This window comes from Diabrotica virgifera, chromosome 2 (assembly GCF_917563875.1).
Source record: "Diabrotica virgifera virgifera chromosome 2, PGI_DIABVI_V3a".
NCBI classification, from domain to species: domain Eukaryota; kingdom Metazoa; phylum Arthropoda; class Insecta; order Coleoptera; family Chrysomelidae; genus Diabrotica; species Diabrotica virgifera.
The window spans coordinates 100172351-100190331 of NC_065444.1; the positions used below are offsets into that span (position 1 = coordinate 100172351).

General features: G+C 32.5%; 1 protein-coding gene across 1 annotated transcript in view; it reads right to left on the reverse strand.

Moving 5' to 3' along the window:
- LOC114343764 (protein PFC0760c) overlaps nucleotides 1–15966 on the reverse strand; it is a 260163-nt gene extending 244197 nt beyond the window's left edge. The window contains exons 1-2 of the mRNA XM_050643890.1: nucleotides 15752–15966; nucleotides 4347–9899 (exon numbers count right to left, since the gene is read on the reverse strand). Coding sequence (XP_050499847.1) covers nucleotides 4347–9899; nucleotides 15752–15950 — 5752 coding nt within the window. The 5' untranslated portion in view covers nucleotides 15951–15966. The remainder of the gene's footprint in view (nucleotides 1–4346; nucleotides 9900–15751) is intronic.
- Nucleotides 15967–17981: the final 2015 nt, after the last annotated feature.

The window sequence follows — 17981 nt, forward strand, 5'->3', positions numbered from 1 at the left end:
TTGTGTGCCTGTTTATGTTAAAATAGTGCAGGATTTTGTTAGATTAGATAAGAGACGCTATGGGGTAAGCCCTTCATTTTAAGGAAAAGTAGTAATTTAGGTTAAATCAAAATTGCTCATTGGTCAGTTATGACGAGATTGTAATTGTAATGTACAGTTCAATACAATGATTCATCATCGTAGTGATGATTATGGAAAAAAATATATTACAATATTGTGTGCAATAAAAATGTTTATATTTATCAAGGATGTATTATTTGGTATGGCCACATATACTTCTGGTATATCGTCGGTGATGTGACAATACCTCCTATCTGCTTTTTCATGAATTTTGTAGGAGAAGAAAAACCATTTTTAGGGGTCATCTCCTGTTTTCACATGTAAATTTTGACATGTTTTGTAGTAAATAGATATTTGAATTTACTACAAAACATGTCAAAAAATATCATATGAAAACAGAAGGTGACTGTAAAAAAAGTTTTTTGTCTCTCTTACAAAACTCATGAAAAAACAAATCGGAGGTATTATGTCACATTAGCGGCTATATCCAGGGACTGTCTAAAAAATATACTGTGAATGTCCATTCGTAGACATTCATGAAATGTTCCAACAAGACATTCAAGGAATGTTTAAAATGCTGACACAGGACTTTCCTGGGACATTTAGGGGACGTTCTTGTGCTTTTGAGGACATTCCAGGAATGTTTTCAATGTCCTGTGTGTACATTCTAGGAACATACATGGAACGTTTGGTGTTATTAGGAAGTATGTAAAAAACTAAAGAGAATTGGTTCATTGGAAACCAAGCAAATTGGTAAAACCAAGTATTGTTCAAATAAAAAATTCAAATATTCTCAGCATGAAAATAATTGATTTGACGATAGCAAAAGGAGCCAAATCAAAGTTAGATTAAGAGTAAAATATCTTAGTAATATTATGTAAAGGTAAATACATATTATCTTTAAGAGTGTAGGGCCAAAATCTTGGTCCAATGTAATTTAAATGCATTCATTTTTTTCGAATCCTGCCCAACAATGACTGTTCGTAATCCCACTACAGATCTCGTACTAGTTAAGAAATTAACAAGACAAACAATAATTATTGATGGGACGATACCTAACAACAATAATCTTCGTACTGAAAAGGTCGCAAGTACAAAGATTTGGAAATTCAAATACGGAGGCAATAGAGAATATGGACGACAGAGTGCCGTATAGATCATCGCTATATAAACATGAATAAATACATCTATCAAAATGCGACAGCCAGCCCAGCGTGAAACTGGCACTGGCAGATAAAAAGACCAACGCATTTAAAATTAAATGGGAAGTGCGACAGTGGGACACAATTTCGCCAAAAATTGTTAACAACATAATTAGAGCATAGTTTAAGAACGCAAAGCTGAGTGAAAAAGGAATTAATGTCAACGGAGAAATACTTAGTCATTTGAGGTTCGCTGACGATATTGTTCTTTTTGTTGACAACATCGATGATGCAGTATCGCAAGTGGAGAAACTACAACCACCTCTTTTAAGTACTTCGGGCATGAGATACACATAGTAGGAAATAATCAAACGTGGGAACTAAGCCGGCGCATTGGACTCACTTGGGTGGCATTCGGCAAGCTGAGCTATGTCCTTAAGTCAGAACTGTCTATATATGTATCTCAAAAGAAAAGTCTTTAATCAGTGCTTGTTGCCAGTACTTACATATTATGATGTAGAAACTTTAACAGTAACCAAGAAAATAAGAAATAAAATTTGTGTTGCACAAAGAGCCAAGGAACACTCGATAATTTGCATTTCTCGTAGTAGGCGAGTCGGGATAGCATTTGACCTTGCATTATGAGCTGCCCCAAATTTTATTTTCCTAATCTTTAGGGGGCGTCAATAGTAGTATAAATTACTCTCCACTGAATTTTACCGTTGCGTTAGCCGGCATCTTGATTTTAAACGAGAACCGTTTTTGGTCAATATCTCCGCCATTTTCAACTTTTCGACAAAAAGTATAAAAACTGAAATTGTTGAAAATGTGATTTTCTATAATTTCGTTTATTACAATTTTTTTCGTGCGGTCAATATTTTCCGATTTATGGGGAAAAATAATGACAGTTAGAGCATAATTATTGATTTATTGAATTATATCGTTTATTATTAGTTTAACAACAAATTTTAACCTGTACAAAAATGAAGCGAATTAAATTTTGTACAATTTTTATTTTTTTCATTTTTTTGATAAAATCAATATTTAAGGTAGTACGTATGCGGTAAAGGCCCGAGCGTAAGACCTGATTGATTTTATAGCAATTGTTTTTGTTCAATATCTCCGCCATTTTTAACTTTTCGACAAAAAGTGTAACACTTGAAATTGTTGCAATTACGATTTACTACAATTTTTCGAGAGAACCAGTGGAGGGTCTACGAGGGGGTGGGGAATGGGAAAATTCCCCCTAACAGGGTCCAAAATTAAAAAAAAAATGTTGAAACATTAAAATATGTTAGCTGACATGAAACTTAATAATCACAGACAAATTCAACCAATAAAACCCGCTAATTAATAAAAGTAAATGAACTTAATGCATATAAGTTATTATTTATGTCTTTTATGTATGTATTAGTTTAATTGGTGTTTCATTGGAAGTTTCAAAAATTGTACAAAATATAATTCTCTTTATTTTTTTTTATGTACAATTATGTCGAGAAGTTGATAATAAATGAGACAATTCAATACTTATGTTTCCCCTACGCTTCCACTCTTTTCCCCCTTAACTCGGAGAATATTGATCGCATAAAAAAAATGTGGAAAAAAATTGTAGGGAATTGCGTTTCCAACAATTTTAGTTCCTACCGTTTTTGTCGAAAGGTTGAAAATAGCGGAGATATTAAGCAACAACGGTTCTCCTTTAAAATCAATATGGCGGCTAATGCAACCGCGGAATTCAGTCGAGATTTAAAATTTACACTACTATTGATCTCCCCTAAAGGATAGAATTATAAAATTTAGGGCAGCTCGGAAACAAGATTCAATTCAGTAATTATGCTCCCCCCACCACTTTTTACTATTTTCCCACTTAACTTGGAAAATATGAACCTCATGAAAAAAATTGTTAAAAAGAAATTGTAGGAACTCATATTTGGAACAATTTTAGTTGAAAATGACGTAGATATTGAACAAAAACAATTGCTACCAAAGCAATCAGGTCTTACGTTCGCGCCATTATTGCATACGTACTACCTTAAATATTAACTTTGACAAGAAAATGAAAGAGATTAAAAGTGTGTAGAATTTTATTCTCTCTGTTTTTGTATAGGAACATTTGTGTCATAAAACTAATAATAAAGGTGATAATTCAATAATTATGCTCTAACTGTCATTATTTTCCACCATAACTCGGAAAATATCGACAACACGAAAACATTGTAAGAATAGAAATGATAGAAAATCACATTTTCAACAACTTTAGTTGTTATACTTTTTGTCGAAAAGTTGAAAATGGCGGAGATATTGAGCAAAAACGGTTCTTATTTAAAATCAAGATGGCTTCTAACACAACGGCGGAATTCAGTCGAGATTTTAAATTTACACTACTATTGACCCCCCTAAAGATTAAAAAAATAAAATTTGGGGCATCTCCTAATGCAAGATTAGGCCTGTTATTCGTCTGGTCTAACCCGACTGGACTATAGTAATCGGATTACGAACAAGGAAATAAGACGGAGAACAAGAGTGACATATGTCATAGAAAGAATTATGATCCTTAAGTGGAACTGGGTGGGGCACATAGCTAGAATGTCAGATAACAGATGGACACAGCGAATAATACACTGGAGACCAAGACAAGAAGCATATCGGAGTAAAGGTCGTCCGCCAACAAGATGGTCCGATGACATAAAACTGATCGACAAAAATTAGATGCAAACAGCAAAAAACAGGAATACATGGAAAAGACTGAGGGAGACCTATATCCAGCAGTGAATAGATCCGGGTTAAATGATGATGATGATGACTGGAGTCATTTAGAAGAACCTTCAGGAAATCATAAAAAAGCTGAATCTAAATGAAAATAATCTTTATACATATGACCATGCAGAAAGCTTTACTACTCGCGACGCGACGACCAGATGTGTACGAAAATTTTTAGGAGATACACGGAAAGAGTTTCACCAGAGCTAAATCCTTTTAATACCGTAGATATCAGTGATGTAAATTTTCCCTTTAGAGGGAGTGTGAGCTGTATGGCTAAACCTGTAGATTTAAAAGGATTAACCTTTGGTTTAGGAGTGACTGAGAACTTTTTCTGACTGACTGGGAAAGAACGCGAGTATTTTTGACAAATTTATTACTTACCTATTGATTTCTTTTTTGGCTCCTGCACTTTATCATCATTATTTTCGTTGTTCTTGGTTAATGTTTTTCTAACTCTATATCCTCGCCACATTCGTTGGATAGCTAATGCAGCTTGAACAGTTGCTCCAAAATCTAGATTTTCTGTAATACTTCTTTTCTCTCTTAAATTATTTTGTATTATATTGCTATCGGTATGTTCCATGGCTTGTTTTAAATTTTCTTCAAAAATTTTAACTTCAGACTGATTGTTAGTACTCGATTTTTCATCACTGACTTGATCACTGACGGTGATAGTTTCATCACAATTTTGATTTTTATTTTCTGGATTATTTTCCAGGTTATCTTTTATATTTTCAATAGTATTCGCTTCGGAAACTTTGACTGCATCATTTGTTTCCCTTGCTTCATTATTTTTATTCATTTTAATTATATCAGTTGGTATACCTTGTTCATTTATGATTTTAGTTTTTTGTTTTTGTTTTCTTTCTTTAAACCTTTTCCAAGAAGATTGAATTGTTATAACAGCAGGTACAAGTTGTTCAAGAGATGTAGTATCTTTGTTTGTATTTTCATCACTATTTAAGACTGAATCTTCAACTGTTTTAAGCTTTGCTGCATCCTGAATTTCTTTGCGTAACAAATATGGATTATAGCTGCTTTTGAAATTAGTTAACTTTGATTCTTCTTCTACTCGCTTAAGCTCTTCTTTAAGCTTTGAACTGTCAAAACTTATGGTCCGTTTTATTCCATTTACTGGCGGAATCTCGGTAGCTATTTTGGGCTTTTCATTTTGGTAATTTCCATTAGCACTTGAAGGTTGGGATAAATGTTGAACATTGTTTTGTTCCCTGTCTATAAAATCATTTAAAAACTTTTTTACTTTATGGGCTATAAGGCCAGATTCTGCAATTTCTAGTGTTGAGTTGATTAATTGTGTATGAGAATCTTCTTCAGTATCACTGTTAGTAGTTTTAGCTTCTTCACTGTTTGAATTTATATTGTTACTATCATTCTTCTTGTCAGTATCTGTGTTGTTATCAGTTTTAATATCCACAACGTTTTTGTTAATCTCGTCTTTTTCAGTAGATTTGGTGAGATTTTTTTCATTATGTAATGGATGGATTATTGTTTTAGTTATAGCCTCCTCAACTTCAATTGGTTCTGATTCAATCTTTGCAACTTTTAAAGGATCGTCATTTACATCTCCTTTATCTGATGCATCTTCTTCTATACTTTGTATTATCTCTGCATGTACGTTCTGTATTTCTTCATGTAGCTTTTCTTTGTTAAACTGAGAAACGTTTTTTAAATTGTCTGTATTTATTGCTTCATTTATTAAATTATTTTTAATTACGATATTTTCGGATTTAGTTTCACATTCATTGTTTTCCTGGGTTTGTTCTTGTAATTCTAACTCATTACCTTTTTGTGTTATAATTTCTGTTAGGGAAATTTCTTTGTTTTCGTCTAATTTACCATCTTTCTTATCATTTTCTTTCAATACATCTTTATCAACGTTGTCTTGTACTATAGTTTCATTGGTATTTGATTCTTGGATTATATTTTTTACTTCCTCCTGAATATCTACTTTATCAATGTCTTCCTCGTTTATTATTGAGTTCTTGTCAACTGTTAATAATCTGTCATTATCTATAATATAGGTAACGTAATTTTTAGCTACTCTATCTACCAAGTCTGGCTCTGAATCTTGTATTTCTTTTGCCACACAAGGTTCTTGGGTAGCTTCATCTTTTATATCTGATTTTACTTCGGAATCTGTCGTTTCCACTATATCATGTTGGAGTTTTTCAGTTTCCATTGAACTTACTAAAGTTTTTTGAGTAACAGATTTTTCATTTTTACTTGGATTATTATGTTCTGCGTTAATATTAACACTACTATTTTCTAATAAATCCTGGGTCTCAGTTTCGCCAATTTCTCTTTTCTTTCTTTTGTTATTATCACCGCCATCAATTTCAGGTTTATCTTGATTTTTGCTCTTATTATTCTCCTTTTGTAAGTCTCCATCTGTAGAATTTTGAACAGTTTCGTTGACGGTACTTAATAGTGTATCTTCAGCTGTATCTTCTATTTGTTTTTCAATTTCAGTAGTACTTGTGCCTTGATTGAAACTGATTCTATCATTAGTTACATCAATTTCTGTTTCTATTGCTTCTTTATTAGAGTTTTCGCTGCTTTTTGTTACATCTAAGGATATTTCAGAAAGGTTTTCTTTTTCTTTACTATCAGTTTTATTATTTGTACTTTTGTTTTCATCACTCACAATTACTGCAATTATATTTTGATTAGTTGTTTTGTTATTTTCCAATTTTAAGTTATTATCTTGAGAGTTTTTTGTAAAATCATTATCATTATTTAATAACCCTTCGTTTCCTAAATATATAGTTTCTTTTATAGTTGCTGTATCTATCTTTACTTCAGTTGTTCCTTCAGCAGACTTAGTTTCTGTAATATCCTTATTACATTGTTCATGGCTTTTTTCTGCCTTTAGTAATTTCTCGTTCTCATTTGAAAGGATTTCATTCTTATTGGATTCATTGTTGTTAATTGTTTGAGCAGCCTCAATTTTTGCTTCTACATTATCAATTACGCATTCTACATTATCAACGCAAGAAACTTGCGTTTCTTCTTTATCTTTAACATTATTCTCTCCATTACCAACTTTTATTTCATCAATTATTTCCTTGTCACTTGTAATTTCTTCCACTGCATTAACACTTTCTGTACTAACTGTGTTAGAACTGGAAGGAATATTTTTAACTTTAAAATCAGTTTCTTTTACAACTATATCATCTTTGGGCTCTTTGTTATTTTCGGAGAGAGGTTCTCTGTATGAACTACCTCCACTTGCTATATGTTCTTCTGCAAATAAACTATTGTCGGTGTTTTGAATAAGTTCACTGGTATCACTACTTTTGTGAGAGTCGTTTTTAGAAGTTGCACTATCTTCTTTGTCTTTATTAATGGTACTCGTTTCAGTCCTATTTTCTGTTGCAGCTTCTTCTTGCTTTATGTCGGTATCTTCTATAATCTTCTCGTTTGAATCATTAGTGTCTATAGATGTTTCACTCATTTCTTTAATATGTTCTTTACGATTAATTTGCTCTATATTTTCATTGATTTCACTGATTGCTTCAGCTATGCGGCCATCAGATTTTTCCAAAGAACTGTTGTCATCAGGTATAGATTCTAAAGTTGGAGAAATAGTTTTGTCAGTAGTTACATTAGAATCAGATCTCATTTCCTCAACTTCCGGTGGCTTAGTTGCATCACTAGATATAATGGGGCTATCTATTTTGAAGGTGCCGTCTGTAGTTTGTATTTTGACTTCCAATTTTTCTTGGGTATTTTCAAGCATTTCTTTTACATGTTCTTCTTTTAGTTTGTCGTTTTCATCAATTTCTTCGGTTGTTTTACTTTCTTCAATAATATAGGTTTTATCCTCTGCAGAGTTATTTTCTATGATTTCGCTTTCAGTATATTTAATTTCATTTTCGACTTTAGTATCACTGTTTTTACTAACTTCGTGTATATTGTCTGAATTTTCAGTATTTATGTCTAAGATGTCGCCTGTATTTTTATTTTCTACTTCTGTTGAAGACGATAACTGCTGGGTGCTTACTTTCACTATATCTTCCTCTATTTTATTACCATTATCTTTTTCAGTAACTGTAAGAATTTTAATAATATCTTTTTCTGGTTGATTCTCTAAATTTTGGTCTTCATTGCATTTATTTTCACTTTTTTCATTTTTGTTCATTTCTTGATTTTTGTCAACATTTGTACTTTCCATTTTTTCCTCATTTTCAAGATTGTAAGATTTTTCCGTCTCTAAATCTCCTTTTTGTTCAATGCTGCTAAATTTTATTTCGTTCTTGTTTTTTTCTTTAGTTTGACCTTCAGTTTCATTGTCAACTGAAATCTTATTATTTTGGTCCGTAGTAGTTTCTTTATTAATTTCTATTTCAGTTATTCTTATGGCATCATTTTTATCAGTGTCCCTGATTTGAAGAGATGTCTGCTCGTTTTTATTTATTTCTTTTTCATCCAAAATAACTTGATTAGTATTCATTGTATCTTCTACTACTTCTTTACGAAAATCTGGATTTTCAATGTTTTCTTCTATTTCAGTTGTTTTTAATTCTCCTATATTTCCTTCAATACTGTTATCCAAATCTTTTACGTTCGTTTCCTCTACAACTTCTTCGGTAATGAAAACATCGTCATCGTATTCTTGATTTAATTCTAAGCTATCATCACTTATACCATCTGGGTTATCTTCTTTATCATCATTAATTTTACTCTCTAGTAGTATCTTTTCTTTAGCAGCTTCTTTTTTGTCAATATTAGATATGCCTTCCTTAGTCTCTGCATTTAAACTTCCTTCCATAATTACATTTTGTTTTAGGTATGTGACATTTTCATTTTCGCTTTTAATTTTATTTGATTCTTTTAAGTCAGTTGCTGAAGTTGTTGAAATGCTAGAGATTAGAATTTTGCTGATTTCCTCATCATTGATAGTTCTAGAAGACGTCAGCTTTTCCTGCATTTCATTTTCATTTTGGATATATTCTTTTTCTATGGTAAAAGTTGGCTGATCGGTAGTACTGGAAGAATTATTTATTTCATTTGTTGTATTCTTGCTCTCAATATGTGTAACGAGGCCCTCATTTTCATTTACCTCCGATTTTTCCTCCTGCTTAGTTGGACTATCAATTTTTGTAACAAAAGCTCTTTGTGTATCTTCTTCTATTTCACTTGTATTTTTACTCTCAGTATGTGTAGTTATGCACTCCTTCTCAAGTACTTCCAATCTTTCTACCTGCTTAGTTGGACTATTAATTTTTGTATCAAAATCTTTTTGAGTGTCTTCTTCTATTTTAAATATTTTCTCGTTTGTATCTTTTGGCTTTTCATCACTTTCTGAGAAAATCAGATTGCTTTCTGCAGACTTGTCTTCATCTTTCTGATCTTCTTTAATAATGCTTTCGGTAATTTCTGTATTATCTGATATGCTTTTTTCACTTCTTTCTGAATTTATTTCTGATGCGTATGTATCTTCCTCGGTAATTTTTAAACTAGACTTATCTTCTGTATCTTTTATAGTCTCACTATTGTTGTTGTTATTAATGTTTTCGTCTTCTTTTTCATTAACTGCACTAGTTTTCATGAGCTTTTCAGTTATATTATTATTACCTCGTCTAGATAAATCTTTGCTTGTTTTAATATTATTTTTATTATTGTTTGACTCTACTAAAGGAAGTAGAGGTCTCTGTTTCTCAGTAGATACACTTCTTGCATATTTTCTTCGAATGTCGACTTTTTGGTTGTTGTCTAAATTTGTTGGTGGTCCAGTGTGTCTCCTTTTGTATTTCAGCTCGTTTCTGTGATACATTTTCGGTTTTTGGGAAACGATGGGCGATTCTAAAGGATCCTCTCTGATGCTTAATTGCTTGGATAATTTCGAGGTTCTGAAGGACTTCACTGGCTCGGGTTTATCCTTTAGAGTTTGGACACTTCTTAAAGTTTTCGCTAAAAGAAAAGTCATTATTTAATACATAAATAATATGAACAAAATTATTTGATTATTATCCTAATAAGTAATAATATATAATTCTAAAAACTCGAAGTTTTTGGTTGCCAAAAAGCTCCATCCTTTAGCATCCCAAGAGGCTAAAAATTAACAAAAAATGGAGAAAACTATCTCGTTTGTGTATATACAGTATGGTGCAAATGAAAGGAATAAATTCGTTATTTCGTAAACCGGCCACTTTACGGAAAAATACAAAAATAAACAGGTCGATTTTTATTTTTAAATTATGATATTTTGGCATATTATATCATAAAAGTGACGTCATCCATATGGGCGTGATGATGTAATCGATGATTTTTTCAAATGAGAATATGGGTCGTGTGCTAGCTCATTTGAAAGGCTATTCAATTCTCTATTCAGTAATATAAACATTAACATCGTTAAACAATTTTTTAAATTAAATTAATTGACAAAAAAAGAAGAATGTTTGTAATTTATTTAATTCAAAATACATCTAATACTGTCAGAAAACAGGAAAAAAGTTTATTCGAAAAATTAACATTGCTTTTCGTTTAAATTAATTGTTAAAACTTCCAAAAAGCAGGTACCTAGCGGAAGCTGACTTAAAAATTGAATTTAAGCGAAAAGCAATTTGATTTTTCAAATAAACATTTTTTTCCATTTCTTGATAACAGTACAAAGTATTTTGTATTAAATAAATTACATACATTCTTCTTTTTTTGTAAATTAATTTATTTAAAAAATTGTTTTTGGGCACCCTGTATAAATAATTATGTTGATGTTTACATTATTGAATAGAGAATTGAATAACCTTTCAAATGAGCTAGCACACGACCCCTATTCTTATTTAAAAAAATTATCGATTACGTCATCACCCCCAGATAGATGACTTCACGCGTGTGATATATATACTAAAACATAATCTAAAAATAAAAATCGACCTATTTCGGGATTTTGCCTTAATATCGCCGGTTTACGAAATAACGAATTTACTCCTTTCATTTGCACCATACTGTATGTTATCGGCCAAACCCGATTTCAGGAAAAACTAGTTTATCCTGAAGTGTATGTTTTTATATCAAGATAAACTAGTTTAGCCTAATCTAAACCATTTTAATCTAGTCGAAAATAATTGATTACAGATTGGTTGCTGATTTAAACGTAAGTTTAGAAGACACTATTAAGAGATGTAAGACTTTGAAGTATTTAGGGTAAATGATAAACCTATATGGCACTTGTATGAAAGATATAGAAATGAAAATAGTACGGGGAAAACAAGCCACGAAAGCACTCCATGGAGTGATATTGTGATATGTAAGAACACTCTAACTAAAGAAAACAAGAAAGTATTTTTCAGGGCATAGTGCTGAATATTGCCCTACAAGAGCGAAAGAATGGCCAGTGACAGTGACAACAATAATACGAAATAAAATACGAACAATTGAATTGGAGTTTATGAGAAGGTGGCTACAAATTACCAGGTAGGATAGAATAAGAACAGAGGAAATATGAAACAGAATAGAAGTAGAATGGTCAATTACAAAAAAGTTGTGGTAGTAAAAATAGAGCCCTGAAATGGTACGGGCATGTACAAAGAATGCCGGAGCACAGGTGGCCGAAAAGATTACTGGACTGGGACCCGCGGGGAAGAAGATGGAGAGGAAGACCTGCTGTAAGATGGAAAACTCACATAGGAAATGCTGTGATAGATAGAGACCTCAGAGATGGCGACTTGGAGAATAGAGTGCTATGTTATAAGCTTTCATTTGCGAAATGGGACGTTTCGATGCCGCCGGTTCATCACCGGCCGTTTCGATGCCGCCGGCTCATCGCCAGTCCATTTCATCGCCGTCATATCTCGCATTTCCTAGAATTCCTAATTAATACTAAAAATAACTAATAATTGTAACTGTCGAAAATTCGGAAATATATCAGATAGCGATTAATTGACTGACGATGAATCGGCCGGCATCGGCATCGAACTGGCGGCATCGAAACGGCGGCGATGAAACGTCCTAGACCCTTCATTTGGCACCTCATTTTTCATTATACCTGAAATAGTGACGGATGATTTATATTCGCGGCCGGACGGACAGACAGCCTAGGTAAAATTTCTCACCTTTAGTACCATCCTTGGATTATAAGCTTTTATTTGATCCCTCATTTGTCATTCTACCTGATATAGTGACGGATGAGTTATATTCGCGGTCAGACGGACAGATAGTTTATGTCAAATTTCTCACCTTTAGTACCATCCTTGGATTATAAGCTTTCATTTGACACCTCATTTGTCATTCTTTCTGGTATAATGACAAAGAAGTTGAGTTCACGGACAGACAGGCAGACGGACGGACGGACAGACGGACGTGGATAATTCAAAGTTTTCACAGTTTTTCAAAATTGGTGAAAACAATATTAATTCGTACTCGATTTTATTTGTAAGTCTATCTTTACTTTTAATTTTTGGAGAAAACCTCATCCTTTTATTTATTATTTTTTATATTATTTAATTATACAAGAATATATTGATTTATAGCATGTATCAATATCTTCATTTGATGTATCATATTTATGATACAATAATATTGATGTATAATTTGTTTTGACATCCCCGTTGGGACGTGATTTGGGAATACCCCGCATGTAAAATTACATGTTCGCTAAATGTTTTCGACTCGGCTAAACTGGTTTAGACTAGGCCGTACTAGTTTATCCTGAAGTGTGAGTCTTTATTATATCAGGATAAACTAGTTTGGCCTAGTCCAAACTAGTTTGGCCCGAAGTGTGTGTATTTATATCAGGATAAACTAGTTTGGCCTAGGCCATACTAGTTTATCCTAACGCGCTTAGGACAAACTAGTTTGGTCTAGGCCAAACTAGTTTTTCCTGAAATCGGGTTCGGCCGGTAACATATACATGTGTATTTTATATGTATACATATTATGTGTAGATACATAGGAATTTTCTTATCTCCAGCTAAAGAGAGCTAGATAGTGCCTGGTACCTAACAGTATTTCGTTCAAACTTGTGGAAACAAATATAAACAACTAGATATGTTTCGTGGACCTTAACAACGCATGTGACGAGGCCAAATTAAAGGATGATATCCATCTATTGTACGTAAGACAGATACGTCTAAAAATAATCAAAACAATCGAAAATATTTACCAGAAAAACACTTTAAAAGTAAAAGTAGAAGAAGAACTAACTGACCCAATTAAAGTTCGCAATAAGATCAGACAGGGGGATTCCCTTAGCCCTTTATTGTTTAACATGATCATAAACGAAATAATAAAAACTAATAACTAAGAAAGGACACCAAATGGGAGCAAATAATATAAAATAATCTGCTATTCAGACGACGCAATACCAATCTCTCAAACTGAATATGATTTACAACGTATGCTACACCAATTTAATACATCCACCAGAAAATTTAACATGTTTATCTTCGCACAGAAGACTAAATGCATGGGTATATATGCAAATCTACTAAGATAAAAATTAGAGCTAGAAAAACAAATATGTAATAGAACAAGTGATGGAGTTTCAATAATTAAGGATCACACCATCAAGATAAGGAAAGCTCGAAAGAGAAGTGAAAGATCAAAAGTGAATAGAACAAACAGAGCTTCAGGTTGACTGATTGAAACAATCTGGTAAAATAAAAATATCGGGAAAGAAATGAAAGGCCGAATTTACAAATCCGACTAATAATCAACGTTATAATAGTCAACGGTTATTGTACCACATTATCTTGTTGTGTCTTTTTTAAGCATTTTTGACATTAGATTATTAAATTATGAGGTATTTTAGTTCTAAAAGTTACGATTACTGCTTTTAAGTTGGCAAAATACACAGTTTTCTTTTAATTATTTTTTTATCTTTTTCAAATTCAAAAAACGAAAAATTTTCAAAAAGATTTTTCTAGAACACGGTGTGTCCTACCGACTACCTCACAATTTAATAATCCAGTGTCAAAAATGCTTAAAAGTTAAAGACAAAAAAGTTATGCAATAAATTAACCGTTGCCTTACCCAAAAGCCTATGACCGTGAAACCTATGTACCTACTAGAAACTCTCTACACTCTACACCTATGTGAGCCTATGTACTAGAAATTTGCAATTTATGGAATCGATTATGGATATCTCTGGAAGATAAATAGGTGTTCCAGTTTTCGTTTTTCAAAACAGTAGCGTTCTGGAGGTATTTAAAAAAAACCTAATTAAAAGACGCTATCTTCAAAGAGATTTAGCTCCCTTAGCAAGCATTTTCGGGATAGGAAGCATTTTGATTAAACCGTAATATTTTGAGCTCAGGAATCTACAGTTAAAATATTTCCAATTATTCATGAAACACCCTGTATTTCAGTTTTAATTAAAATTACGTTAATTTATTAATTTTAATTTATTAAATTTAACAACAAAGCATCCGGGCCGGAGAACATATCAGCAGAACTTCTAAAACACGGAACACCAAAACTAATAAGGTATCTTAAAGTGCAACTCACAAAAAAGGTTCAAAAGATATCTGCGGAAACTACAGGTGTACCTCGGTCACTACTACATTTATCATGAGAACTTCATGAAATTTAACAGCAAGCCGGTTTTAGAGCTGGAAGATCTTGCTTAGACCACATATTTAACCTAACAAAACTTAATGAAAAGAAAGTTGCAAGAAGCCAGGAAACACATCTTTATTTGTGGATCTCACAAAAGCATATGTCACGATTTTTGTGAGAAAGCTGTGGGAGTCCCTTGAACGATCTTCCTTAAATAACACGATCATCGCCGCGGTCAAACAACTATACAATAAAGCCACATCAAAAATCAAACTAAACAACACCTTATCAGAAGAATTTCCAGTAACAAAAGGATTACGACAAGGATGCTGCCTCTCCCCAGTACTATCTAAGATCTATTTAAATGAAGCACTAAAACACTGGAGACGATCTTGTTCAGGGATGGGAATTCAACTTGATAGAAACAAAACGCAATACTTATGCATCGGGACTGAAGTAGAAGATCTAATAGTTAACGAACAAGAAGCAATCAAGGACTGTGAGGAATATGTATATTTGGGAACAACAATTAACAAGAGTGGGGCACTGAAAAAGAGATAGAGCAGAGGATCGTGAAAGGAAAAAGGGTGATTGGATGCCTAAACCCGATGATATGGTCAAAAGAACTATCTAATCAAAGAAAACATCTTATCTTTAACTCCATGTTTAAAAGTATAGTGCTCTATGGATACGAAACTTACTAAATCCCTGAAACGACGCTTACTCGCATTGGAAATGGACTTCGGGAGAAGATCGGCCAGAAAATCAAGGCTTGAAAGAACACAAAATGACCAAATCAGAAATATAATGGAAGTCAAGTCAACCATCATAGACGAAATTCAAAGGAGACAATTGATTTGGTATGGCCATGTAGAAAGAATGGACGACGGCAGATTGCCAAAACAAATTCTAAAATGAATGCCAAGGGAAAGATGGAAGATAGGAAGGCTGAAACAATACTGGCTTCAGAAGGCAATGTCGGAAAAGAATCTTCACCCTGGCGAATGGAACGACCGACGAAGCTGGAAACTGGGAACTGGAAGGCGAAGAACGCTATTAATAACCGGGATAATAATAATAATTAAAATTACTTTATACTTGACGTTTCGATTTCTAAAGTGGAAATAATAATAATAAAATCATTGATTTATATATTATAATTTATAGATTTATAATTGATAATTAACATATTTGGGGTTCTACTACAAATTGTAAAAATGTATTTATTATACCTAATTAAATAAATAAAAACTTATACAACCGCTTACCTTTGCAATGTGGAATCTGACTTTTATCCCTATTGCTAAGTAGGTGAGCAAAATATCGGGCTGCGAAAAGATAGATGTCATCAGGTTTCTTTAGGAGAACTTCTTTTACTAACCCTTCCATGAGCTCCTCTAGTCCTATCGGAACACTGACTCTTTTGACTATCATCTCGCCCGTTTCCGTATCCATCTTGGACTGCATCTGGATGAATATTGAAGAAACATTAGAAAAAATAGCTTAAATAATAAAATTATTTAAAATGCTATGCAAAACATGCTATGCAGTCAAACAGAGTTGGTAACTAAAATGTCAAATTCAAGTTAACCGAATGCAACCTATCGCTACAAATAGGTTTCGTTGACTGCGGAAAAGCATTAGAGGAGTTACTCTATGAGATTGAATTAAAGATTAATAACTCAGAGACAGAACTACAGTACCTGATATAACACAAATAATTATTACAAAGCTAAAATGAGACTACGCAGGACATATTGCAAGAATAAAAGACGAAAGTTGGATTGAAAAAAAAAGAAGAGGAAGACTCACAATGAGATGCAAAAAAGAGACAGGAATGGAAACATTTAAGGAAAAACCATGTTTAATTTTGGACGCAAAAAAAACTAAAAAAGGAGAATAACTAAAAATTAACCATCTACAAACTATAAATAATAGATACAAATTAAAACCTAAGTAACCGATGATAAACGAAGATGACAAACAAAGATGATATACCAAGAAATCTATATAAAATCAAAAATTTTAAAAAACTCTAACATCGAAGTAAAAAACTGCTTAGTAGTAAGTATAATTTAATTAAAAAGCTTAAAAATTCAAATTAATTACATACATATGTTGAGAACCAACGTTTTCGGACTTTTCAGTCCATCATCAGTGAACTCTTGTACTTTCTAAATAAACCCAAAACTAAACAGTGGTTATATGTAGAATTCAAATTACATTGTTAAATTGTAAAATTAGAAAGGCTTAAAGCCGATGTTAATGGATACCTTCCGGTAACATGAAGAATCCCTACACGAAATCTCAAACAACCATCTTGGTCTACTGACGTCTACCTATACACCATATGAGTTCTACATATCATCACTGTTTGGCTTTGAGGCTATTTAGCAAGTACAAGAGTTCACTGGTGATGGACTGATAGGTCCGAAAACGTTCGTTCTGAACACATTTGTTTAATCGATTTGGATTTTTAAGATTCTTAATTAAATTATATCTACTACTAAGGAGTTCAATGCCATTCAAATGTTACCGTGCTCAGAAATTTGATTCAATTTCTATTTAAAAATAGGAAAATCTTCGTGGGTGTGTATGTATGTGGAAAAGATACACCGATCTGAATTTTTTTCTATGTTTTAAGATGGAGTTAAACCCAATGCGAGAAAGTGCGAAGACTATAGAATTATAAGCCTTATGAGCCATTTACTTAAAACATTTTTAAAGGTCATTCACAAAAGAATATTATATACAAAATGCGAGGAACAACTAACAAGAACACAATTCGGATTTCGTGATGGTCTGGGAAAACGGGAAGCCCTTTTTGCTGTGCAAGTGCTATTTCAAAGATGCAGGGATGTAAATTGTGATATATACGTATGCTTTATAGATTACCAGAAAGCATTTGACCGACTAAAACATGACAAATTAATAACTCTAATGCAAGAAATTGGAATTGACAACAAATATCTGAGAATTATCAGTAGTAATTGCACAAGAGCTCTAAAATTATTGAATTTTTCCCGAGTGACACTTTGACAGTTTTAATTTCACGAGCCGAAGGCGAGTGAAATTATGTCAAAGTGTCACGGGGGCAAAAATTCTATATTAATTTTAGAGATCGAGTGCAATTTTTTGCGATTATTTCATGAATAAAACTGTTCAAAACCAAAATTGTATTATAATTTATTTATGTAAGAACAAATTAGTACAATTAAACAAACAGTTGTTATAAATATTTATTTGACGGTTGAAAGTCATCACTTTTATAATTTTTAAAACATTAATTGTCATTAATGTCACTGAATGTATTTTTTCGTAGCAACGAAGGGCATCTGACGTAATATACTTGACGACGGGAAATTATCAAAAATTATCGATTTAATTTAGATTTCGGTAGCTTTCAATTGGTCAGAATCTCCTATGAATGAAATAATCAGAAACATTTATTACAATCAAACGGCCAAAATCAAATTAGAAGACCAGTTGACTGATAAA